At 36.7% G+C, this 23,045-nt stretch overlaps 1 protein-coding gene and 1 pseudogene across 3 annotated transcripts in view; both read left to right on the forward strand.

Moving 5' to 3' along the window:
* Positions 1-4,024, forward strand: part of CHMP3 (charged multivesicular body protein 3) — a 57,884-nt gene extending 53,860 nt beyond the window's left edge. For all 3 annotated transcript variants that reach the window (XM_049095545.1, XM_025453852.3, XM_035700970.2), the window contains 2 exons: positions 2,171-2,285; positions 3,417-4,024. In XM_049095545.1, the coding sequence (XP_048951502.1) occupies positions 2,171-2,285; positions 3,417-3,559 (258 nt within the window). In that variant the 3' untranslated portion in view covers positions 3,560-4,024. The remainder of the gene's footprint in view (positions 1-2,170; positions 2,286-3,416) is intronic.
* A 1,814-nt stretch (positions 4,025-5,838) lies between these two features.
* On the forward strand, positions 5,839-21,739 carry LOC125752753 (cytochrome c oxidase subunit 7B, mitochondrial-like; annotated as a pseudogene).
* The last annotated feature ends 1,306 nt before the right edge of the window (positions 21,740-23,045 follow it).

Genomic DNA, 23,045 nt, shown 5'->3' on the forward strand with positions numbered 1-23,045 from the left:
TGATTTACCTAAGTGACTTTGGTAGTAAGTGACAGATCTGGGGTTGGAGCCACATACCTTACTGCCTGAGCTGCGTCAGAAGTTGTGAATGTAAGTTCCTCATGCAGGCGTGTTTCACACTTTAGACTTGTGATCTGAGAGCCAATATTGTACACCTCAGATTCTTATGTATTAGCTTGTGTATAGGAATTGCCTTCCTTCTTCCTAGGGAGTTTCATTTATGAATTTGAGTTCTGTGTGGGGCTCTTGGGCACAGGAGGGAGGAACCAGAGAAAATTGATGAAACCACAGCATAGAAAACCTACAACACAGGTGTTTGGTACCAAAAGTCTGGGGCAGTAGCAGGAAGGAGGCAATGGGGTCAGAAGTATGTGTCCTTTAAAAGTGGTGCATGGGTCTTTTTTCCCAAGTTGTGATGGCTGTCCATCTAGAACTAGATAAAAAGGTAATTCTTGGAATGACTTCAATCCTGCTCATTCTAACTTATGTAGCCACCAGGATCTGAGGGGAAGCCCCTTTTAGAATCTGGGGTCTTCTCCACAATGCTTTCTGAATGCTGAAAGTAACACAGATTTGGAGGAAGGCCTGTATATAATAGATGATAAATAATTACTGAATACATTCTAGGATGCATCCCCAAGTACAAAATGAAGCCTCTGGTAAGGGCCCTGCTGCTTGAGGGCATGACGTTAGTCATACTCCATTTGTTCGCAGGCCCTGACCTGTTGTGTGGCACAGAGTGGGCATTGGTTGAATGGTTGCTGATGAATAAGTGCATAAATGAATGAGTGACACCCATCTCTAGGATATGGAAGGCTATTAGAGTCAGGATTCCAGTAGGCTCTTTTTAACCACTTACAGAGCACATACTGAACCTCTTCCACAATAGTCTCCAACACTAAGATGACTGCCATTCATTGGGGTCACAGGGTTCCACCTGTGTGAATTGAATTTATTTTTCATTTTGGTTGGGAGGAAAGGATCTGAGAATATATAGAATATGGTTATTAGTCTGATTTGTGTCATTAAGAGTCATTTGAGTGGTGTGGCAGCAAAGGCAGGCAGGAGAATGGACTTGCTTTACCTTTGATACCATCAGCATGGTTAGTGAGAGTTGTGGCTGCTAAGTGTGGGGGAACCAGAGCTGGAGCTGTCACAAGTGACCTGTTCCTTAAATCACTGGATCAAGATACAAAGCAAAGGGCTCAGTTCTTGCAAATGAAGTGGCACAGCAATTAGGATTTTTCTTTTTTGGCAGCTTCTCAGAAGCCTGAATCCATACTGTCCTTTTGACTCTCAGTCCCTTCCCATCTGTTCTACTCAGGGATACCAGGGGCCTCTTTCTGTCATTGGAGGGTGCTATTAGGACCTTTTGCTTTAAAACCAAACAACAATCCATGGGGTCTTACTTGGGAGCTGAGGACACTGCCTGATAAGGAAGACCTTGGGTCTGGCTTGTGTTGGACAATGTTTGAAAACAGTTTTCTTGTGCTCCATGGTGGCACCATGCTCCCTTGGGGACAAAGGAGGTTTGTGGCTGGCTTCAGGCTTCCAGTAGAGTCAGGGCGTTACATGCAGAAACGCTGTTTTAGTGATTCTCTCAGGAATGGAGGATCAGTCTTTGGTGAATTGATTGAGCCTTGCCAGAATCCCTGGACTGGCCCTATACCAGCAGCTGTAACCTGGACATGCTGAAGTACTCTTCAGGCCTTTTTAGGGTTCCATGGAACCCCACTCTGCCTTTGGTACCTGTTATAGTGTCCACAAAGACTCCACTCCCATTTTCATCCTGTTTCAGGCCCTGTACTCATAGACTCTGTTTGCAACATTAGGGCACATGCTTCCTAAGACAGCTCAGAGCACATTTGATTTTCAGCAGATTGTTCCCCAAGTGCCCTCCTTACAGTGTCAGCAGGGGCTCTACTGACGAAGTTCCCCCTCCAGCCCTAGTGCTGAACGTGGAGAACAGTTTCCCTGTGGTCTTTGCCTTTCTTCAGAGAGGACAGACAACGTCATCGTTTCTTGTGGCCATCTGTCTTGAGTGTTAGCCCTCAGAAGAGTGGTCTGGACCTGGAGACTCTAGAGCTCGGGTGGAACTGGACCCACAGAGTTGTCTGTGGGGAACAGATTTACCAACTGAGGGAAGTGATGTGATTTGTTCTGTGTTTAGGCTGGCATCATAGAAGAAATGTTAGAGGACACTTTTGAGAGCATGGATGATCAGGAAGAAATGGAAGAAGCAGCAGAAATGGAAATTGACAAAATTCTCTTTGAAATCACAGCAGGTATGGTCCTGAGATTCTTCTTCTTTCTACCCTCCTTCTGTGGTCATTCTTGCATTCACTAAATTTAGCTAGTAGCTTTTTCTTTAGGACCCTCTTTCTTCTACATTTTTAAGATTATTCAAGATAGTTCTTAAAAAGTAAGCACAATATCCATAACCATCTTTTTTAAAACACCAAGATTTTAAAAAATTGCTAGAGTCTTCAGAATGTAAGGAGAAACACTGCTCTCCCAGCAGTGCTGTTGGGAGCTTAGAGTGGTATGGACTTTCTTGAAAGCAATTTGGCAGTAGCTGACAAAGGCCCTGGACCTAACAGGTTGATTTATGGGAATCTATTCTAGTATTTAAGGATGTGATGAAAAATTTAATTCAAGGATGTCTGTAGTAGCATTATTTATCATACTGAAATATTTGAAACAAGCTAAATGCCTAATAATAGAGTATTAGTTGAATTGTGTTGTATCTGCTTTAATGGAATACTTTATAGCTATGGTAATATGGAAATACATTCATTGACATGGAAAGATTTTCACAATATAATGTGTGAGAAAAGCCTCGTTACTGCAATACATACTCTTGTGTAAAAAATAGGTCTATAGAAAAAGTCTGGAAAGGGAATAAACAAAAATAGTAATCTCTGAACAGTGGTTAATGAGGTTTTAAACTTTATTTTTACTTCTGGATTTTGGATTTTATGTTTACTAAAAAAAATTAATGACGTTTAATTTTTATCTGTTTGTTTTAAAATTATTTAATTATTTGTTTTAAAACTGTTGGGAGAAAGACTAGTTACTCCAGGAAAACATTTTGTGAATGTTTAGAAACAATTTAGTTTTACTGAGAAACATTTAACATCTTCGTGAATCTTAAAAATTAAATCTTTAATAGGGCTTGGGAATTTAGACCAAGAGTATCAGAACCAAAATTCTTAAAATCAGGATCTTCAGTTATTGTAATCTTGGTATGATGACAAGTTGGTGTTTGCATATTTATCATAGCAAAATCTCACACAGCTTGTTTTATTACTCCTTTTCTGTTCTTGTTGGACTCTTCCAGGTATGAAAGGCAGAGAGATTGAGGGACCACTTTTTAAAAACAATACTTGGTTAATTTATTTGCTGTTTCTTTTCAGGGGCCTTAGGCAAAGCACCTAGTAAAGTGACCGACGCCCTTCCAGAGCCCGAACCCTCAGGAGCGATGGCTGCATCAGAAGATGAGGAGGAGGAAGAGGCTCTGGAGGCCATGCAGTCCCGTCTGGCTACACTTCGCAGCTAGGGGCTGCCTTGCTGGGCTGTCGGGCTCTTTCACAGCCGGCCTACCCAGAGTAGCCGGCCTACACTCCTCTGAAGCAACCACCATTTTATGTATCTCTTGCACTACACCTCTCAGTGAGGCACTGCATTCTGAGAAGGTTCTCTGCTAGTATCTCTTCACTCTTTGCAGAGGTTTTGGGATCTCAACAGGATTGTCCTTGAGAGGTGGGGTTATAAATGCATCATTTTCAGGGGTATAAATAGAAGAATCTTTTGAGGGGGGAGGGCAAAGGAATCTGTCTTCTCGCAGTGCATCATTTTCAGGAATATAAACAGAAGTATCTTTTGGAGGAAAGGGCGCAAGAATGTTTTCTCCCAAGGCACTTCTGAGGATAGAGTTGATTACCTGAATGTTGAGGACTACATTTTTTTGTCCCTAAAACACTATATAAAATGGATTTTAATAAATTTCTGCTTTAACACTTGGTCTCATTGTAGATTGTCATGTGCATTTAATTTTCAAGGTTTTTGCAGTCTCAAATTATATGTTGACGTTGGAAGGAGAGAAGGTGCTATAGAGTCGTACAGGACATGGAAGCTCAGCACAAGAAGAATCTGTTCCCAGGATACTGTTCCCCAGCCTTCACAGATGTGGCAGGGGAGCCACACTTCTGCTTTCTGTCATCTGTATAATCAAAAGGATCCTCAAGAATTGTCCTGTTGGCTGGATGGCTGTATTATACCCTGACAGGTGTGTTTATGTACTTTTCCTTCCTGTCCTTCCCAATGCAAACTGGACCCAGGACAGACACCTGGGAGATTAGGACTCTCTCATTCTCTAATTGCTTTTCTCTGCTGCCACTCTTATTATTGTTCAGCTCATTTGGGTAAATACCAGGGAACACGGTTCCTGGATTACTGGTAAAACTTATGTCTGCTTTTCTAAGAAACTACCAAACTGTCTTCCAAAGTGGCTGTACCATATCGCATTCCCAGGAACCATGACTGGGAATTTCTGACCCTCTCATCCTCATGAGTAGTTATCAGTGTTTTTAATTTTGACCATTCTAACATGTATGGAGTAGTATCTCAGTGTTGTTTTCATTTGCAATTCCCTAGTGATTTATGATGCTGAACATTTTTTCATGTGTTTTTGTCATATGTATATCTTTTTTGGTGAGGTGTTTGTTTAGGTCTTTTGCCTATTCTTAATTGGGTTGTTCATTTTCTTATTGTTGAGTTTGAAGAGTTCTTTGCATGCTTTGCTAACAGTCCTTTCTCAGATATATCTTCTATGGATATTTTCTCACAGTTGTGGCTTGTCTTCTCATTCCTTCACATTTCACAGAGCAGTTTTCAATTTTAATGAAGTTCAGCTTCCCCAAAATTTCTTTCATTATCATATCTTTGTTAGATCTTAAGTCATGGTTATACCCATGGTCACCTAGAAATTTCTCTGTTATCTTCTAGGAATTTTATGTTTTACATTTAGGTTTTAATCTGTTTTGGTTTAATTCTTGTGAAGTTTGTTAGGTCTATTTCTAGATTTTTTTTGCATGTGGACCTCCAGTTCTAGCATGATTTGCTGGAAAGACTATCTTTGCTGCATTGTATTATCTTTATTCCTTTTTCAAAGATTGACTATATTTATTTGACTCTGTTTCAGGCTCTCATTTCCATTCCATTGATGTGTTTGCCTCTTCTTTCACCAATACCACACTGTCTTAATTGTTGTACCTTTATAATAAGTCTTGAAGTCAGATAGCATCAGTCCTTCAACTTTGTTCTTCAGTATTGTGTTGGCTATTCTGGGTCTTTAGCCTCTCCATATAAACTTTAGAATTCATTTTTCAATATCCATAAACTAACTTGCTATGATTTTGATCAGGATAGGCTGTGGATGGACGGATGGAATATTTACAGCCACTCTTTCAGCCATTCAAATAAAATTATCTAAATGTAGGGTTGGATTGTTTCCATTGTTTGAAGTGGTGGTCCTGTTGCTCCATTCCTGTTTTCAGGTTAAGGAAAGAGTATTGTTGACTTATCATCATGTCATATAGTCCATTTTCCCTTAGTAGTCTTTTGGGCATCATTGGAAACGGGGAAAATTAGATACTATCCTGGCCCTGGAAGGCCCACAATCTGGGAAGGGAAATAATGGTGTAAATACCTGCAGTAAAAGTTCTCCTCTATCCTTAGCCTCTCATCTTAGGTGCAGTACTAGCTGCACCAGCTACCACTCTCTCTCCACCTCAATACAGACTGAATCTAGTTAGTGTCCTAAAACAAAAAACAAAAAACAAAAGTAAAGTGTACTCAGAATAGCATCCCACACCATCCATCCAAAACAATCCATTTGTTTTGTTTTGCTTTGCTTTGTTTGGAAATACAGCCTACTCTAAAAATCATCCAACTTGTGGTGATCACCCAGCATTTCCCTCTAAACAGGTTGTAACCTCTCGTTCCCTGTCCGTCCCCACTCTTCCCTTGTTGTCTGTCATGCCTTCCTGAGCACTTAACCACCTGTACAGCTAATATGTCCTTAGGCCTCCTTGTCATGTATTTCCTCATCTGTCTCAGAACCCCTGGAGAGAAGAGGTTATGACTCATAAATACTCCTAAATAGTATTAGCCGTGCCTGTCCCTGCACCTCCTCCTAACACCTAACCCCTAGCAGAAGAACTAGGACCACTTTTCTTGTCCTACTCTAGTGACACAGATGATCTTTAAATGCTAATTTATATTGTCAGTAGGAAAGGCTCCTAAGTGAAATAAATGGGAAATTTTGGGTTCAAATAAACATAAAGCAGGTTGCTTTACTTTTCAGAGCCTTTCATATACTTTTCCCCAAATTTATTCGACCAAGTTTTCTTTTGAGAGATGCCAGAAACATTTCCTTAGCCACTGAAACCTTTTCAGAAATGCAAATCCAAACCACAGTAGAGAAATACCTTTTTTTAAACTAACAAATTTCTCTTCTACATTTAATTATAGTTTTAAAAAATAAAGTGACATAAGCAAAATAGTGGAGTAGGCAGCTCCATACACCCATACCTCCAAGGAAGCATTATAAAAAGTACCAGAAACTGTCAGAACCAACTTTGTCAGACTGGAAAGGAAGAATTTACCTCAGCCACATGAACCCTATTAAGAAAAAAGAAACAAAAACAGTAAGAGAGCCTTGTGGCTTTTTCACTGGCCCTTGCCCAATCCCTCTCCCAACTTGGCAGCAGTCTTGAAGATAGCTCACTCTTGCAGTGTCTGACTCTGGTCCCTAGATCCAGGGGGACAGAGCAGACTTAATCACAAATTACCTGTTTTTCTGTCTGCCCTTTACCTGTGGGCCGCCCTGAAGACCTAATACAACGTGCTCATCTTTGGTTTATCTATCATATAACTTAGGTTGGAAAAGCAGCAGGCATTGCTTGAAAACAGGTTAAGGAAACACTTTAGGGAATCCTGGGTGGCTCAATGGTTAAGCATCTGCCTTTGGCTCAGGGCGTGATCCTGGAGTCCCAGGATCGAGTTGTGCATCGGGCTTCCTGCATGGAGCCTGCTTCTCCCTCTGCCTGTCTCTGCCTTTCTCTCTATGTCTCTCATGAATAAATAAATACAATCTTAAAAAAAAAAAAAAAAGTGAAACCACCTGGGCAACAAATTACAGTTTGAGACATACAATAGCTTACTTAAAACTGGAAGGAAAAGCCAAGGAGAAGGTTTCTTTGGGATAGTAGGGCATTCAAAAATATGTAGATATGCATGTAGCCACATGCATGCCAAGTACCAGAAATATCAGAAAAGATCTGAGAAGATCCCAGACTTTCACCACTAGCTGATCTATATGCTTGGTACAAACAGGAGCTGAAGGCTGAGACAGAATTGTCAGTAGTCTAGCTAAGTCATAAGAATGTCCCAGCACAGGGCCAATCCAGAAAGACTGGAACAGGTGTATTTGTTGGTTTGTTTTTTTAAGGTTCTGGCATTCAAAGAGATCTCTGTCAAAATACTGGCTGAACATAGCAAAGCCTTCAACAATTAAGAAGTGCAAACCCTGGGGAAGGGAAAGATTATGATTTCCAGAATTATTCTGGAATACTCAGATGTCCAGTTTTCAACAACAAAAATCAAAGCATACAAAGTGGAAAGTATGGCCCCTTCAAAAAAAAAAAATTAATAGAAACCATCCCCCCAAACACTGCACTTCCTAGAAAAAAAAACTTTAAACCAATTTCCTTAAATACACTTCAGAGGTAAATGAGTAAGATGATGAATAAAACAAAAATATCAATTAGAAGAAATTATTAAAAAGGAAACCACATAGAAATTCTAGACCTGGGATCCCTGGGTGGCGCAGTGGTTTAGCGCCTGCCTTTGGCCCAGGGCGCGATCCTGGATACCCAGGATCAAATCCCACATCCGGCTCCCGGTGCATGGAGCCTCCTTCTCCCTCTGCCTATGTCTCTGCCTCTCTCTCTTTCTCTCTCTCTCTCTCTATCATAAATAAATAAAAATAAAAAAAAAACTTAAAAAAAAATAAAAAAGAAATTTAAAAAAAAAGAAATTCTAGACCTGAAGAGTACAATAACAAGTACAAAAATACACAAGAGGGATTCAACAGATTTGAGTACACAAAAAGAATTGGTGAACTTGAAGATAGAACAGTTGAAATCCAGTTTGAAGAACAAAAAAGTGAACAGCCTAAAGAACTTGTAAGACCACCAGGGTCACCAAAATATGCATAAAAGAGAGAACAGGGGATGCCTGAGTGGCTCAGCGCTTGAGCGTCAGCCTTCAGCTCAGGTCGTGATCCTGAAGTCCCGGGATCGAGTCCCACATTGGGCTCCCTGCGTGGAGCCTGCTTCTCCCTCTTCCTGTGTCTCTACTTCTCTCTCTGTGTCTTTCATGAATGAATAAATAAAAACTTTAAAAAGTATATTTAAAGGAATAATGGCAGGGCAGCCCTGGTGGCTCAGTGGTTTAGTGCCACCTTTGGCCCAGGGTGTGATCCTGGAGACCTGGGATCGAGTCCCGCATCGGGCTCCCTGCATGGAGCCTGCTTTTCCCTCTGCCTGCATCTCTGACTCTCTCTCTCTCTCTGTCTCTCTCATGAATAAATAAAATCTTTTAAATTAAATAAATAAATGAATAATGGCTAAAAAAATCTTCCATATCTGAAATATATGGATCTACACATCCAAGAATCTCAAATTCCAAGCCATAAAATAAAGGAATCCACACTGAGACATAGTCAAGTTGTTTAACAGCAGAGACAATGAGTAATGAAAGCAGAAGAGAACCAACTCCTCACGTATAAGGGGAGCCTCAATAAGATTAACAACTTTCTCATCAGAAACCGTGAAAGTCAGAGGCACTTTGATGACCTATTTAAGGTTCTAAAAGGGGAAAAAGAAAAACTGCCAATGAAGAATTCTATATCCAGCAAAACTATCCTTCCAGAATGAAGGATATTAAGATACTCCTGGGCAGCCCTAGTGGCTCAGCAGTTTAGCGCTGCCTTCGTCCCGGGGTGTGATCCCAGGGTCCTGGGATTGAGTCCCACATTGGGGTCCCTGTGTGGAGCTTGCTTCTCCCTCTGCCTGTGTCTCTGCCTCTCTCTCTCTCTCTCTCTCTCTCTCTCTCTCTGTCTCTCATGAATAAATGAATTCTTAAAAAAAAAAAAAGATACTTCCCGATAACAGAAGGCTTTCAGGTTTAAATGAAAATATAACAGTAACTTTAAGCCATATGAATAAAGAACACCAGTAAAGGCAACTTCATTGAAAAATAAAAGCATTATAATTTTGGTTTGTAACTTTTCCTTTTCATATGAGTTAAAGGCAAATACGTACAAAATAATTATAAATCCATGTTAATGAGTACATAATGTATAGAGATGTAAGCTGTGACATTAATATAAAGAGGGACAGTGTTACACAGAAATGGAGTTTTGGGATACTATTGAAATATAATTGGTATTATTCAAACTAAATTGTTATGTTAACTATAGTCACAAAAGTAACTACAAAGAATATACCTAATACACCGGGAATAAAAATGGTACAGTACAAAATTTCAAATATGAAAAAAAAAAAAAGAATTGGACCTACATATACAGAAAACAGCTAAACAGGAGAAGTAAGTCCTTTATGAGTAATTGAATATAAATAAACTCCAACTGAAAGGCAGAGATTGGGAGAACAGATTTTTAAAAATCATCTATATACTTACTCATTTTAGATACAAAGACACAAAAGGTTGAAAGTAAAAAATGGAGGGGGTGCCAGAAGGATGTTGGAATAGGAGGACACTAAACCAACTTGTCCCACATTTACAACTAACTATATTATCACTCATATTCACATCAATAAACTAGAGTGTGAGTTGAAGACTGGCAGAACAAACTCGACAACTAAAGACAGAAGAAGCTACATCAGAAAGATTAGAAAGGATAGAAAATGGTGGTTGGGAGCTGCAGCCACAGACCGGAGAAAGCACTAGGGAGCCCCATAACGTCTGCCTTTGAAAACCAGAGGGGCTGAATTCCGTGAGTTGGTACAGTGTGACTTGGAACCTGGAACCTTAAAAGTCAGCCAACTCAGCCCTAGGCAAGCTGAGAAAGTGAATGACAGTCATTGGCTCCCAGCCCTTGAAGAGACGAACAGCCTGACAAGAGGCAATACAGAAATAATAGCTTGCACAATGGGAGTGAGACCTTTTATACTAATTTTAGAGTGTGTTCTAACAAAACATGTCAAAACAAGGCCTATTACAAAGGACACTATGTAATAAAAAGAACAATCCAACAAGATATAATTCTAAATCTATATGCACCCAATGTGGGAGCACCCAAATACAAAAAACAGTTAATAACAAACATAAAGGAACTAGTCAATAGTAATACAATAATAGTAGGGGACTTGAACACCCCACTTTCATCGATGGATTGATCATTCAAACAAAATGAAATAGTGGCTTTGAATGACACATTGAATCAGATGGATATAACACATATATTCGAATATTCTACCCTAAAAAAGCAGAATACACATTCTTTTCAAGTACACACAGAACATTTTCCAGAATAGATCATGTATTAGGCCACAAAACAAATGTCAACAAATTGAAAAAGTTCAAAGTCATACCATCTATCTTTTCTGACCACAATGCTATGAAATTAGAAATCAACCACAAAAAAATCTGGGAAGACTACAAATACATAGAGGTTAAATAACATACTACTAAACAATGAATGGGTCAATCAAGAAATCAAAGGAGAAATCAAAAAGTACATGGAAACAAAAATGAAAACAATGGTCCAAAACCTTTGGGATGCAGCAAAATTGTTTTTTAAAGATTTTATTTGTTCATGAGAGACAGAGAGAGGCAGAGATACAGGCAGAGGGAGAAGCAGGCTCCCTGTGGGAAGACTGATGTGGGACTCAATCCCAGGACCCCAGGATCACAACCTGAACAAAGGCAGGTGCTCAACGAGTCACCCAGGTACCCCACAAAATTGGTTCTAAGAGGGAAGTTTATAGCAATAGAGGCCTACCTCAAGAAGTAGGAAAAAGCTCAAATAAACAACCCAACTTGGTTTTTCAGGGCTCTTGGCAAGTGTACTTGGCACAAAGTTGTAGCACAGCAGTAACTGCAGTTGCACCATTCTGCCTTCAGCTTCAGATGTTTCCTGTGGCCAGAAATGCTCTAAGTCATCTCCAAGTTCAAAGCATTCCACAAACAATGGCAAGGCAATCACCAGAAACAGGCACCTGATTTCCATGACAAATTTGGTAATGCTGTATTAGCTAGTGGAACCACTTTCTGTATTGCTGTATGGGCATATACAGCAACACAAATTGGAGTAGAATGGAACCTGTCCCCTGTTGGCAGAGTCACCCCAAAGGAATGGAGGGATCAGTAATCCCAGCTAGTGTAATAATGAATTGTTTCAAAACCAACTCATAATTGATGCCAAGTGAAAGCACTGTGCACCCACTAAAATATGGCATGATTTAAGAAAAGTACATTTGAAACCTTCAAAAAAAAAAAACTAACTTTACACCTAAAGGAGCTGGAAAAAGAACAAACTACACCCAAAACCAGCAGAATAAAGGAAATAACAAAGATTAGAGCAGAAATAAATGATAGAGAAACTAAAGCAAACAAAAAAACCAACAATAGATCAATAAAACCAGGAATTAGTTCTTGAAAAGATCAACAAAATGATAAATCTCTAGCCAGACTCACTGAGAGAGAAACTCAAGTGAGCAAAATCACCAATGAGGAGAAATAACACTACAGAAATACAAACAATTGTAAGAGAATTTTTTAAAGATTATTTTATCATTTATTAATGAGACAGAGAGAGAGAGAGGCAGAGACACAGGCAGTGGGAAAAGCAGGCTCCATGAAGGGAGCCTGAAGTGGGACTGAATCCCAGGACTCCAGGCTCATGCCCTGGGCCGAAGGCAGGCACTAAACCACTGAGCCACCCAGGGATCCCTTGTAAGAGAATTTTAAGAAAAACTATTTGCCAACAGATTAGACAACCTTGAAGAAATGGATAAACTCCCACAAACACAGAACCTCCCAAAGAAAGAAAATTTGAACAGATCAATTACCAGCAATGAAATTGAATCAGTAATCAAAATTCCCAACAAACAAAAGGCCAGCACCAGACAGTTTTACAGGTGAATTCTACCAAACATTTAAAGAAGAATTAATACCTATTCTACTCAAACTATTCCAGAAAATAGAAGAAGGAAAATTTCCAAATTTATTCTGAGGTGAGCAGCACCCTGATACCAAAAACAGCTAAAGACACCACAAAAAAAGGAGAACTAAAGGGCAATATCCCTGATGAACATGGATGCAAAAATTCTCAATATGACCAAATCAAATGCAATGATACACTAAAGAAAAATTCAATATGATCAAGTGGTATTTATTCCTGGGACACAAGGATGGTTCAATATTTGCAAATCAATCAATGTGATACATCACATCATTAAGAGAAAGGATAAAAGCCATATGATCATCTTGAAAGATACAGGAAAATACATTTGTCAAGAGTACAACACCCATTCTTGATAAAAAGCCCTCAACAAAGAAGATTTAGAGGGAGCATACCTCAATATAATAAAGACCATATATGAAAAACCCACATTGAACATCATACTCAATGGGAAAAAACAGCTTTCACCCTAAGGATGTCCACTCACAACTTTTATTCAACATAGTGCTGGAAGTCCTAGCCACAGAAATCAGACAACAAAAAGAAATAAAAAGCATCCAAATTGGTAAGGAAGAAGTAAAACTTACGCTATTTGCAGATGACGATACTATATATTGAAAACCCTAAAAATTCCACAAAAGAACCCTAGAACTGATAAATGAATTCAGTAAGGTTACAGGATACAATAAACATACAAAATCTGTTGCACTTCTATACACTATCAATGAAGCAGCTGAAAGAGAAATTAAGAAAACAAGCCCATTTACAATTGCACCAAAAATAATAAGATACTTAAGAGTTAACCTAACCAAAGAGGTGAAAGACTTGTACTCTGAAAACTACAAAACTGATGAAAGATGACACAAAGAAATGGAAAGATACTCCATGCTCATGAGTTGGAAGAACAAATACTGTTAAAATATCTACACTACCAAAAGCAATCTACAGATTTAATGCAATCTCTATCAAAATGCCAACGTTTTTCACAGAAGTAGAACTAGAACAAAAAATCCTAAAAAGAAACATTTTTTTTAGATTTTATCTATTCATGAGAGACACAGAGAGAGAGGCAAAGATAGAGACAGAGGGAGAAGCAAGCTCACTGTGAGGATCCTGATGTGGGACTTGATTCTAGAACTCTAGGGTTATGCCCTGAACCAGAGGCAGACACTCAACCACTGAGCCACCCAGGTGCCCCCCAAAATCCTAAAATTTATATGGAACAACAAAAGACCCCGAATAGCCAAAGCAATTTTGAAAAAGCAAAGCAAAACTGGAGGTATTACAATTCCAGATATCAAGTTATATTACAAAGCTACAGTAATCAAAACAGTATGGTACTGGCACAAAGAAAAAGACACGTAGATCAATGGAACTGCAGAGAAAGCCCAGAAATATACCCACAATTATATGGTCAATCTTTGACAAAGCAGAAAAGAATATCCAAAGGGAAAAAGTCTCTTCAACAAATGGTGTTGGGGAAACCAGACAGCTACATGCAAAACAATGAAACTGGGCCACTTTCTTTCACCATGCACAAAAATAGATTAAAGAACTAAGTGTGAAACCATAAAAATCCTAGAAGAGAGTACAGACAGTAATTTCTCTGACATTGGACATAGCAACATTTTTCTAGATATATCTCCTGAGGCAGAGGAAATAAAAGCAAAAATTAAACTATTGGGATTACATAAAAATAAAAAGCTTCTGCACATAAACATAAAGCTTCTGCTTTGAAGGAAACAATCAACAAAACTAAAAGGCAACGTACTGAATGGGAGAAAATATTTGCAAATGACATATCCAATCAAGGGTTAGTATCCAAAGCATATAAAGAGCTATATAACTCAGAATGAAAAAAAAAAAAGTCCAATTACAAATGGGAAGACATGAACAGACATTTCTCCAAAGAAGAGATCCAGATGGCCAACAGACGCATGAAAAGATGCTCAATCAAATGCAAATCAAAACTAAGATGAGTTATCACACATACTTGTCAGAATGGCTAAAATCAAAAACACAAGAAACAAGTGTTGTGAGGATGTGGAGGAAAAGAAACCCTCTTGTACTGTTGGTGGAAATGCAAACTGGTGTAGCCACTCTAGAAAACAGTATGAAAGTTCCTCAAAAAGTAGGACTGCCAAAAAAAAAAAAAAAAAAAAAGAGTAGGACTGCCTTATGATCCAGTAATTGCACCACTGGGTATTTATCCAAAAAATGCAAAAACACTGATTCAAAAAGATACATGCACCTCTGTGGTTGTAGCAGCATTATTTACAATATCAAATTATGGAAGCAGTCCAAGTGTCTATCTATAATAAGATGGATGGATAAAGAAGATGTAATACACGCACACAAGAATGTTATTCAGTCATAAAAAAAGAATAAAATCTTGCCATTTGCAATGACATGGATGGAGCTAGAGGGTATAATGCTAAGTAAAATAAGTAAGAGGAAGACAAATACCATAGCAGAATTTAAGAAACATAAAATAATGAGCAAAGGATAAAAAGGGACAAACCAAGAAATAGACTCTTGACTATAGAGAATTAATGGTTAACAGAGGGGAGGTGGGTGGAGGGATGAGTGAAATAGGTGATGGAGATTGAAAAGTACAGTTGTCACGATGAGCACTGGGTGATGGATGGAATTGTTGGGTCACTATATTGTACACCTGAAATGAATATAACACTATATGTTAACTATAGTGGAATAAAAGGAAAAAACCTCAGTGGCTTAAATGGTACAAATGTAAAAAAAAATTGGGAAAAAGATAATCCATATGAATAGTATTCATTTGTTACACACTATTGGGTACCTATATTATCATCAGACTGAAATAGATTATATATACGCACCTAACAGTAGATACCTGAGATATATGAAGCAAAGCTTGCCAGAATTGAAGAAATAATTATACAATAGAACTTTCAGTAATGATGACAACAGTCAAGCATACAGTCAATAAGTAGAGGACGTGAACACTAAATATCAGTTAGACCTAATAGACATACAGAATACTATACCCAATAATCATAAAAATATATATTGTTCTCAATGGAATATTCTCCCGGATAAACCATGTAAGGCTACAAAGTCTCAAGAAATGTAAAAAAGAATGAAACCATACTAAATATCTTTTTTTTTAAACACAAAGAAATGAAACTGGAAATCAGTAAGGGGAAAATTGGAAAAACACAAATATGGGGAAATTAACACATTAAAGGGTCAAGGAAAAGGGTACCTGGATGTTGTAGTTGGTTGAGTGTCTGACTCTTGGTTATGGATTATGTCATGATCTCAGGGTCATAAGATTGAATCTTGCATTGGACTCCACATGCTCAGCTTGAATTTCTCTCTCTGGCCCTCTGCCCTTCCCTGCTCACATTCTATTTCTAAAATAAGTAAAATGTAAATTAATTAAAGGGTCAAGGAAAATCTCACAATGGACATTAGAAAATAGCTTGAGATGAATGAAAATGTAAAGACAGCATGCCAAGACATAGAAGTTGCTGCAGAAATAGTGGTGAGAGGGAGTTTTATAGCTGTAAATGTGTACGTTACAAAAAGAAAATATCTCAAATCAGTAACCTAACCATCACCTTAAGGCACTAGGAAAAGAAAAACAAACTAAACCCAAAGTTAGCAGAAAGAAGAAAATAAAAAGGTTACAGTAGAAATAAAATTGGAAACAGAAAAATGAGAAAAATCAACAAAACCAAAAGATGGTTTTATAAAAAGATCAACAAAATTAATCTTTAGACAGACTATAAGAGGGAAGAGAAATAGGAGAGCAAGAAAGACTTAAGTTACTAAAATCAGAGGGTGCATTACTATCAAATTTACACAAAAAGACTATAAGAAAATAATACGAACAGCTACATGCTAACTAGTTGGAAAACCTAGGTAAATGGGAAAATTCCAAGACACAAAGTACCAAAACTGAGGAACTGAAAATCTAATAGACCAATAACAAGTAAGGCAACAATCAAGAATCAAAAAACAAACATACAAACAACAAAAAACTCCCAACAAAGAACACTTTAGGATCAGATGGCTTCATTGGTGATTTCTACCAAATATTTAAAAAGGAATGGGCACAAATCATCAAACTCTCCCAAAAAAATGGAATAGAAGGGAATACTATTTAACTCATTCTTTAAGGGCAGCAGTACCCCAATACTAAAGCCAGACAAAGATACTACAAGAAGACTACAAATATCCTTTATGGATATAGTTGTAAAAATCCTCTACAAAATACTAGGAAAACTAAATCCAGTGTAATATTATAAAGATTATGTACCATGACCATATGAAATTTAGTCCAGGAATGCAAGGGTGGTTCAACATAAGAAAATCAATTAAAATAGTACACCATACTAATAGAATGAAGGAAGACAACCACCTGGTCATCTCAATTGATACAGAAAAGACATTTGACAATAATATAAAATCCAACAGTTGGATTTGACAAAATCCAACACATTTTAAGAACAGAGAACTGAAATAAACTAGGAGTAGGAGGGAATTTCTTCAACATGGTAAGAGCACATATGAAAAATATACAGCTAACATTATACCCAACAGTAAAAAAACAGAGAGAGCTTTCCCCTTAAGATCACAAAAAAAGCCAAGAATATACAAGGGGGAAAGGACAATTTCTTTAATAATGTTGTCATGAAAACTGGACAATAAGAAAAAGAATCAAACTGGACCATTATGTTACACCATACAGAAATTAACTCAACATGGGTTAAAGATTTGAACATAAGACCAGAAGCCATAAAGCCATAACATGTTTAGAAGAGAACATAGGTGGTAAGCCACTTGGCATAGGTCTTGGTGAGGATTTTTTTTTTTTTAATCTGACATCAAAAGTAAAAGGAACAAAAGCAAACATAGGCAAATAAAACAAGTGATGAGGGACTTTAAAAACCCTTATGAATGATTTTACTCAGCTCACTTAAGTATCTAAACTAGTATCTTAGTATCTGAACTAGGTTACTTCTTTGGCATCTTCCATACATGGCACACTTAATTAGTGGTCAAATTTAGTTTTTCCTTTAGAGAAAAAACTAAAAGAATTTCCCAGTCTCAGTTTCTAGAGAAAGAAAAAGAAATTGTTGTTTAACCCAACACTGAAAATCAAGATGATAAGATGGGAAACTCAAGTCTGGGAGAAAAAAATCAAACTGTGATATTACAAAGTTAAGTGCAAGATGGAGTCCACAGTTAATCCTTCAGGGAACTAGTCTTCCTAATTGTCTGAAATAGGTAAGAAAGCGTGTTTAAAAATGCAGGGAAGGGGCATCCAGGTGGGTCAGTCGGTTAAGCATCTGGCTTCAGCCCAGATTATGATCCCAGGGTCCTGGAATTATGCCCCATGTTGGGCTCCCTGCTTAATAGGATAGTCTGCTTCTCCCTCTCCCTCTGCCCTTGCTCCTGCCATCTCTCTCTAATAAATAAATAAAATCATTTTTAAAATCTTAAAATGCAAGGAAAAGAGCAAAGGGAGTGCTGTTTGGATTTATTTTAATATAAAGCATGAGCAGGGAAGCGAAAAAAAATCAGAAGACAAAGGTGCTTGCTTTGAAGTACTTTTATTCAACTTGAAACCTGAAGTTCTAGCAAGAGCAAATAAGTAAGGAAAAGAAAGCAAAGGTATCCAGATTGAAAAGGAAGATGTAAAATTATCTTTGCTCATATGATCTTATATGTAGAAAACTCTAAATACTCTACACATAGGGGCACCTGAGTGGTTCAATTGGTTAAGAATCTGCCTTTGGCTCAGGTCATGATCTCAGGGTTCTGGGATTAAGTCCCACATTGGGCTCCCTGCTCTGCGAGGAGTTTGTTTCTCCCTCTGCCTGATACTCCCCCTGCTTGTGCTCTCATTGTCAAATAAATAAATAACATCTTTAAAAATAAATATATTCTACACACAGGCACACAATTGTAGGAGCTGATAAGTTCAGCAAAGTTGTAGGATACAAAATGTAAAAATTGGTTGAAAGAAAAATCAGTTGCATTTCTATACATCAGCAAGGAATGATCCAAAAAGAAAATTGCAAAAACCATTCCACTTTCAATAACAACAAACAGAATAAAATATGTAGGAATAAATTTAACCAAGGAAGCACAAGACTTGTACACTGAAAACTAGAAAACAGAGCTGAAAGAAATTAAAGACACCACTAGGTACTCACTTAGGAATATGTAAATGTATCAGATCAACAACTCACACATCTTACACAGTATTTCAAGTAGATTTCAATAAAGCTGAGGGAAAAGAAGACACCAGTAAGGGCAGCTCAGGTGGCTCAGCGGTTTAGCACTGCCTTTGGCCTAGGGTGTGATCCTGGAGACCTGGGGTCAAGTCCCATGTTGGGCTCCCTGCATGGAGCCTGCTTCTCCCTCTGCCTGTGTCTCTGCCTCTCTCTCTGTGTCTCTTGTGAACAAATAAAATCTTAAAAAAAAAAGACTACAACAGTAAATTGAAAGACATCTTATGTTCATGATCACAACACTTAACATTGTTAAGCTAATACTACTCAAACCAGTAAATGTAGTTTCAATGTAATCTCTTTCAAAACCTAGATGGGTTTTACTTTTTAGTGATGGAAAGACCCAAGTCAACATCCATGTGGAATTTAAAGGGACCCTGAATTTAAAAAAAAATTAAAAATCTAAACAAAGAACAACAAAGTTAGAGGACTTATGGTTCTTGATTTTAATACTTACTACAAAGTAATAAGAATCAAAACAGTGCACCACTGGCAAAAGGATAGAATTATAGAATAGACTGGAAACTTAGTAGTAAACCCTCTTATCTGTGGTCACCTGTTTTCTGAATGGGGGTGTCAAGACCATTCAATGGGGAAAGAATAATCACTTCATCAAATGGTGCTAGAAAACTGAAATATCCATATTCAAAAGAATGCACTTTGAACTCTACTTTACTCCAAATAGATCAAACCTAAATTTAAGAGTTAAACTATAAAACTCCTAGAAGAAAACAGAAGAGCAAATCTTATGACCTTGAATTTGCCAATATTTTCCTAACTATAACACCAAAAGCACAGCCAAAAAAATAAAAAATAGGTAACTCAGACCATTTAAATAGAAAATTTAAGAACTTTTTTGCATCAAAAGACACTAGCAAAGAGTGAAAAGACAACCCACAGAATGAGAGAAAATATGTGCAAATTGTATGTCTTAACTGTTAATGGTTTAATATCCAGAATACATAAAGTACTCGTAACTCAACCACAACAAGACAACCCAGTTAAAAAATGGGCAAAGTACTTAAGTAGATATTTCTCTAAAGATATTCAAGTGGCTAATATGCACACAAAAAGATACTCAACATCATTAGGAAGAAGCAAATTAAACATGAGAGGACACTACACCTATGAAGATGGCTACACTTGGAGAAAATGGAAAATAGCTCATGTTGGTGATGACATGGATAAATTAGAGCCATCATGCATTGCTGGTAGGAATGTAAAATGGTACTGCCACTGTGGAAAACAGTTTGGTAGTGCCTCAAAAAGTTAAATATATACTTATCATTTGATTCAAATTTCACTTTCAGATTATATTCTCCAAAGGATAATATAATATAATCATAGGGACTCTGATACTTGTACATAGTGTTCATAGTAACATTATTCACAATAGCCAAAAGGTGGAAACACTCTAGTATCCATCAAGTGAATAGATTAAGAAAATGTGTTATGCAATGGAATATTATTCAGCCATACAAAAGTATGAAGTTTGGAAACATGCTACAATGTGAATTCATCTTAAAAGCATTATGCTGAAGTAAAATAAGCTGCACAAAACATAGATATTATATGATTTCACTCATAAGTCATATTTAAAATATACCAATTCACAGATAGAAATTGATTAAAGGCTACCAAGGGCTGGAGGTAGGGGAGAAAGGGATTATTGCTTAATGGGTACAGAGTTTCTGTTTCGGGTGATGAAATATTTTGGAAATAGATAATGGTGCCAGTTACAGAGATTTGTGAATACCACTCAATTTTACAATTAAACATAAATCTATGTTGAACTTTGCTAAATTATTTTTTGTATATTTGACATGATCACATGGATTTTTGCCTTCGTCTGTTAAATATGAATTAATATCTAAATATTTTGATATTAAAATAGACCTTTATTCCTTAATCTTCTTTTTGGTAGTAACACACCATTTTTTATACATGCTAGATTTGAATTTGCCAATAATTTATGGCAAATGTAAGTGATTTTTGGCAATGTAACTAATATTGGCCTGTAATTTCCTTTTCTTTTACTACTGTCAGATTTTGGTATCAAGTGTACTAGCCTTATAAAATCCACTAAGCAGTCTTCTCTGTCTTCTATCCTGCATAAAATAAGGATTATTTGTTTTCTAAGCTTGGTACAAACTACTTTTGTAAAACTATGCCTGCTGCCTTTTGGGCAAAATTTTTAATTATCAATTCAGTTATTTTAATACTATTTATCTAGATTTTCAGAATTAATTTTTATATATTTTCTAGAATACTGTCTATTTCATTTGTTTTAAATTAACAAATCAATGATTCACATAAGATTTTTTAAATCTCTGCCATATTTGTAGTTATATTTTCATTTTCATTCTTAATATTGTCCACTTGTACTTTTTCATCAGTCTTGCCAAAGTTTGTCTATTTTACTAGTGTTTTTCATATTCAGCTTCAATTTTGTCAATCATTTTGATTTCTTAACTTCTGTTTTTATTAATCTCTTCCTTTTGTGTACTGTGAGAGTACCTTATTTTTCTAGTTTATTGAGTTAAATGTTTTTTATTATTCTTTTTGTTTTCTAATAAATGCTTTTAAAACTTTATATTTCCCTTCTGTGTAATTATTCAGCTGCATTCTACAAGCATCTTACCCTGTGTACAAACAAGTTAGCCCGCCACGTTTTCATGGATGCTAGTAAAGGATTTGAGACTCAATTTCACAATTTTTGTTGGTAGTGCAAATTCCAGTTCCTACAGTGATGTAAGAGGGCCAGATGATACCTCCATATACAGAGGTTCATTATAGGAAAGGGATACTGAGCTTAGGGAATCCAAATATTTTATAATGGGTAGTTTTCCCCCAGAGGAATACAGTATCTCTTATAAGGCTGTTAACTATCAAACAGCTTTGAGAAAATAGTCTAAAAGAAAGGGCAGTCAGTGCCTCACTCACAATGTATACAGAAACATAAGGGAACCAGAAAGAGCTATCTTCTAACAATATTGGGGGAAACTGGCATCTGAACAATATTGAGTCTTCCAGCCCAGGAGCATATGGTATGCTCTTCCTTCTCTGTAAGTCTCTTTTTTTTTTTTTTTTTTAGTCTTTAATTTTTGTCATACTTATAGTTTTCAATGTAAAATTCTTGTATATCTCTCATTAAATTTCTTCTGAGGAGTTTTACTTTTCTTTTTCTGCTATATAAATGTCATTTTAAAATTTCATTTTAAACTTTATTGCTAATATTTAGAAATACAACTGATTTTTATATATTGTTATTGTGACCTTACTAAATTAGTTTATTGTAGTTTATAGTTTCTTTTGGATTTTTTGTGTATACAGTCATGCCCTATGTGAATATAAAAACAATAAAGACAAATCTTTTTCTTCCTTCATTCAACTGGTTAGGATCTCTAGTATAACATTGAGTATAAATGGCTAGAATAAGAACATAACTGATTTATTCCTGCCCTTGGGAGAAAGTATAAAATATTTTATCTTTATGTATCATTTTAGCTGTAGGTTTTAATAAATGCCCTTTATCATTTCTAGTTTGCTGAGATTTTTTATCAAAAAAGGCTGAATTTTGTCAAAAGCTTTTCTGATCTACTGACAATGGTTTTTCTTGCTTCTGCTAATGCACTGCTAATTCACATTAAACTAGTCTTGCACTCTTGGGATAAACCCCACATAGTCATATTATCCTTTAAATTTATCTATATGTAGCACACACATAGATATATTAATAATCATATAATTAACATAAATTAAATGAACATATATTTAGTAAAGACAAAAAAGGGAATTACATATCGATAAAGGAGTCAATCCAACAAGAGGATAAACATTCATAAATATTTATGCACTCAACACAGGAGCACCCAAATATATAAAGCAAATATTAACAAATCTCAAGGGAGAAACAAACAGCAATACAAATAGTAGAAGGGGACCTTAATACCCAACTTAAACCAATTAGAAATATACATCAATAGATAGATCATCCAGATGAAAAAATCAATAAGGAACACACTGGTGGTTCAACAACATATTAGATCAGAAGGATGTAGCAGATATATACCAGAAACTTTCTACTCAAAAGCAACAGAATACACATTCTTCTCAGTGCACATGAAACATTTGCCAGAATAAATCATGTCAGGCCATAAGATAAGGCTTAATAAATCTAAGATGACTGAAATCATAAGCTTCTTTTCAAGTGTCAATGGTATTAAACTAGAAATTGATTGCAAGGGAAAAAACCTAGAAAATACACAAATATGTGGAGATTAAACAACATGCTATGAACAGTGGGTCAAAGAATAAATCAAAAGAGAAATCCAAAAAATATCCTGAGACAAATGAAAATGGAAATAAAACATACTAGAACTTATGGGAGGCAGCAAAAGCAGTTCTAAAGAGAAGTTCATGGCAAAAATGCCTACATCAAGAAACAAGAAAAATCTCAAACAACCTATTACACCTTATGGAACTAG

The sequence above is a fragment of the Canis lupus genome, chromosome 17 (assembly GCF_003254725.2).
Source record: "Canis lupus dingo isolate Sandy chromosome 17, ASM325472v2, whole genome shotgun sequence".
Classification (NCBI taxonomy): domain Eukaryota; kingdom Metazoa; phylum Chordata; class Mammalia; order Carnivora; family Canidae; genus Canis; species Canis lupus.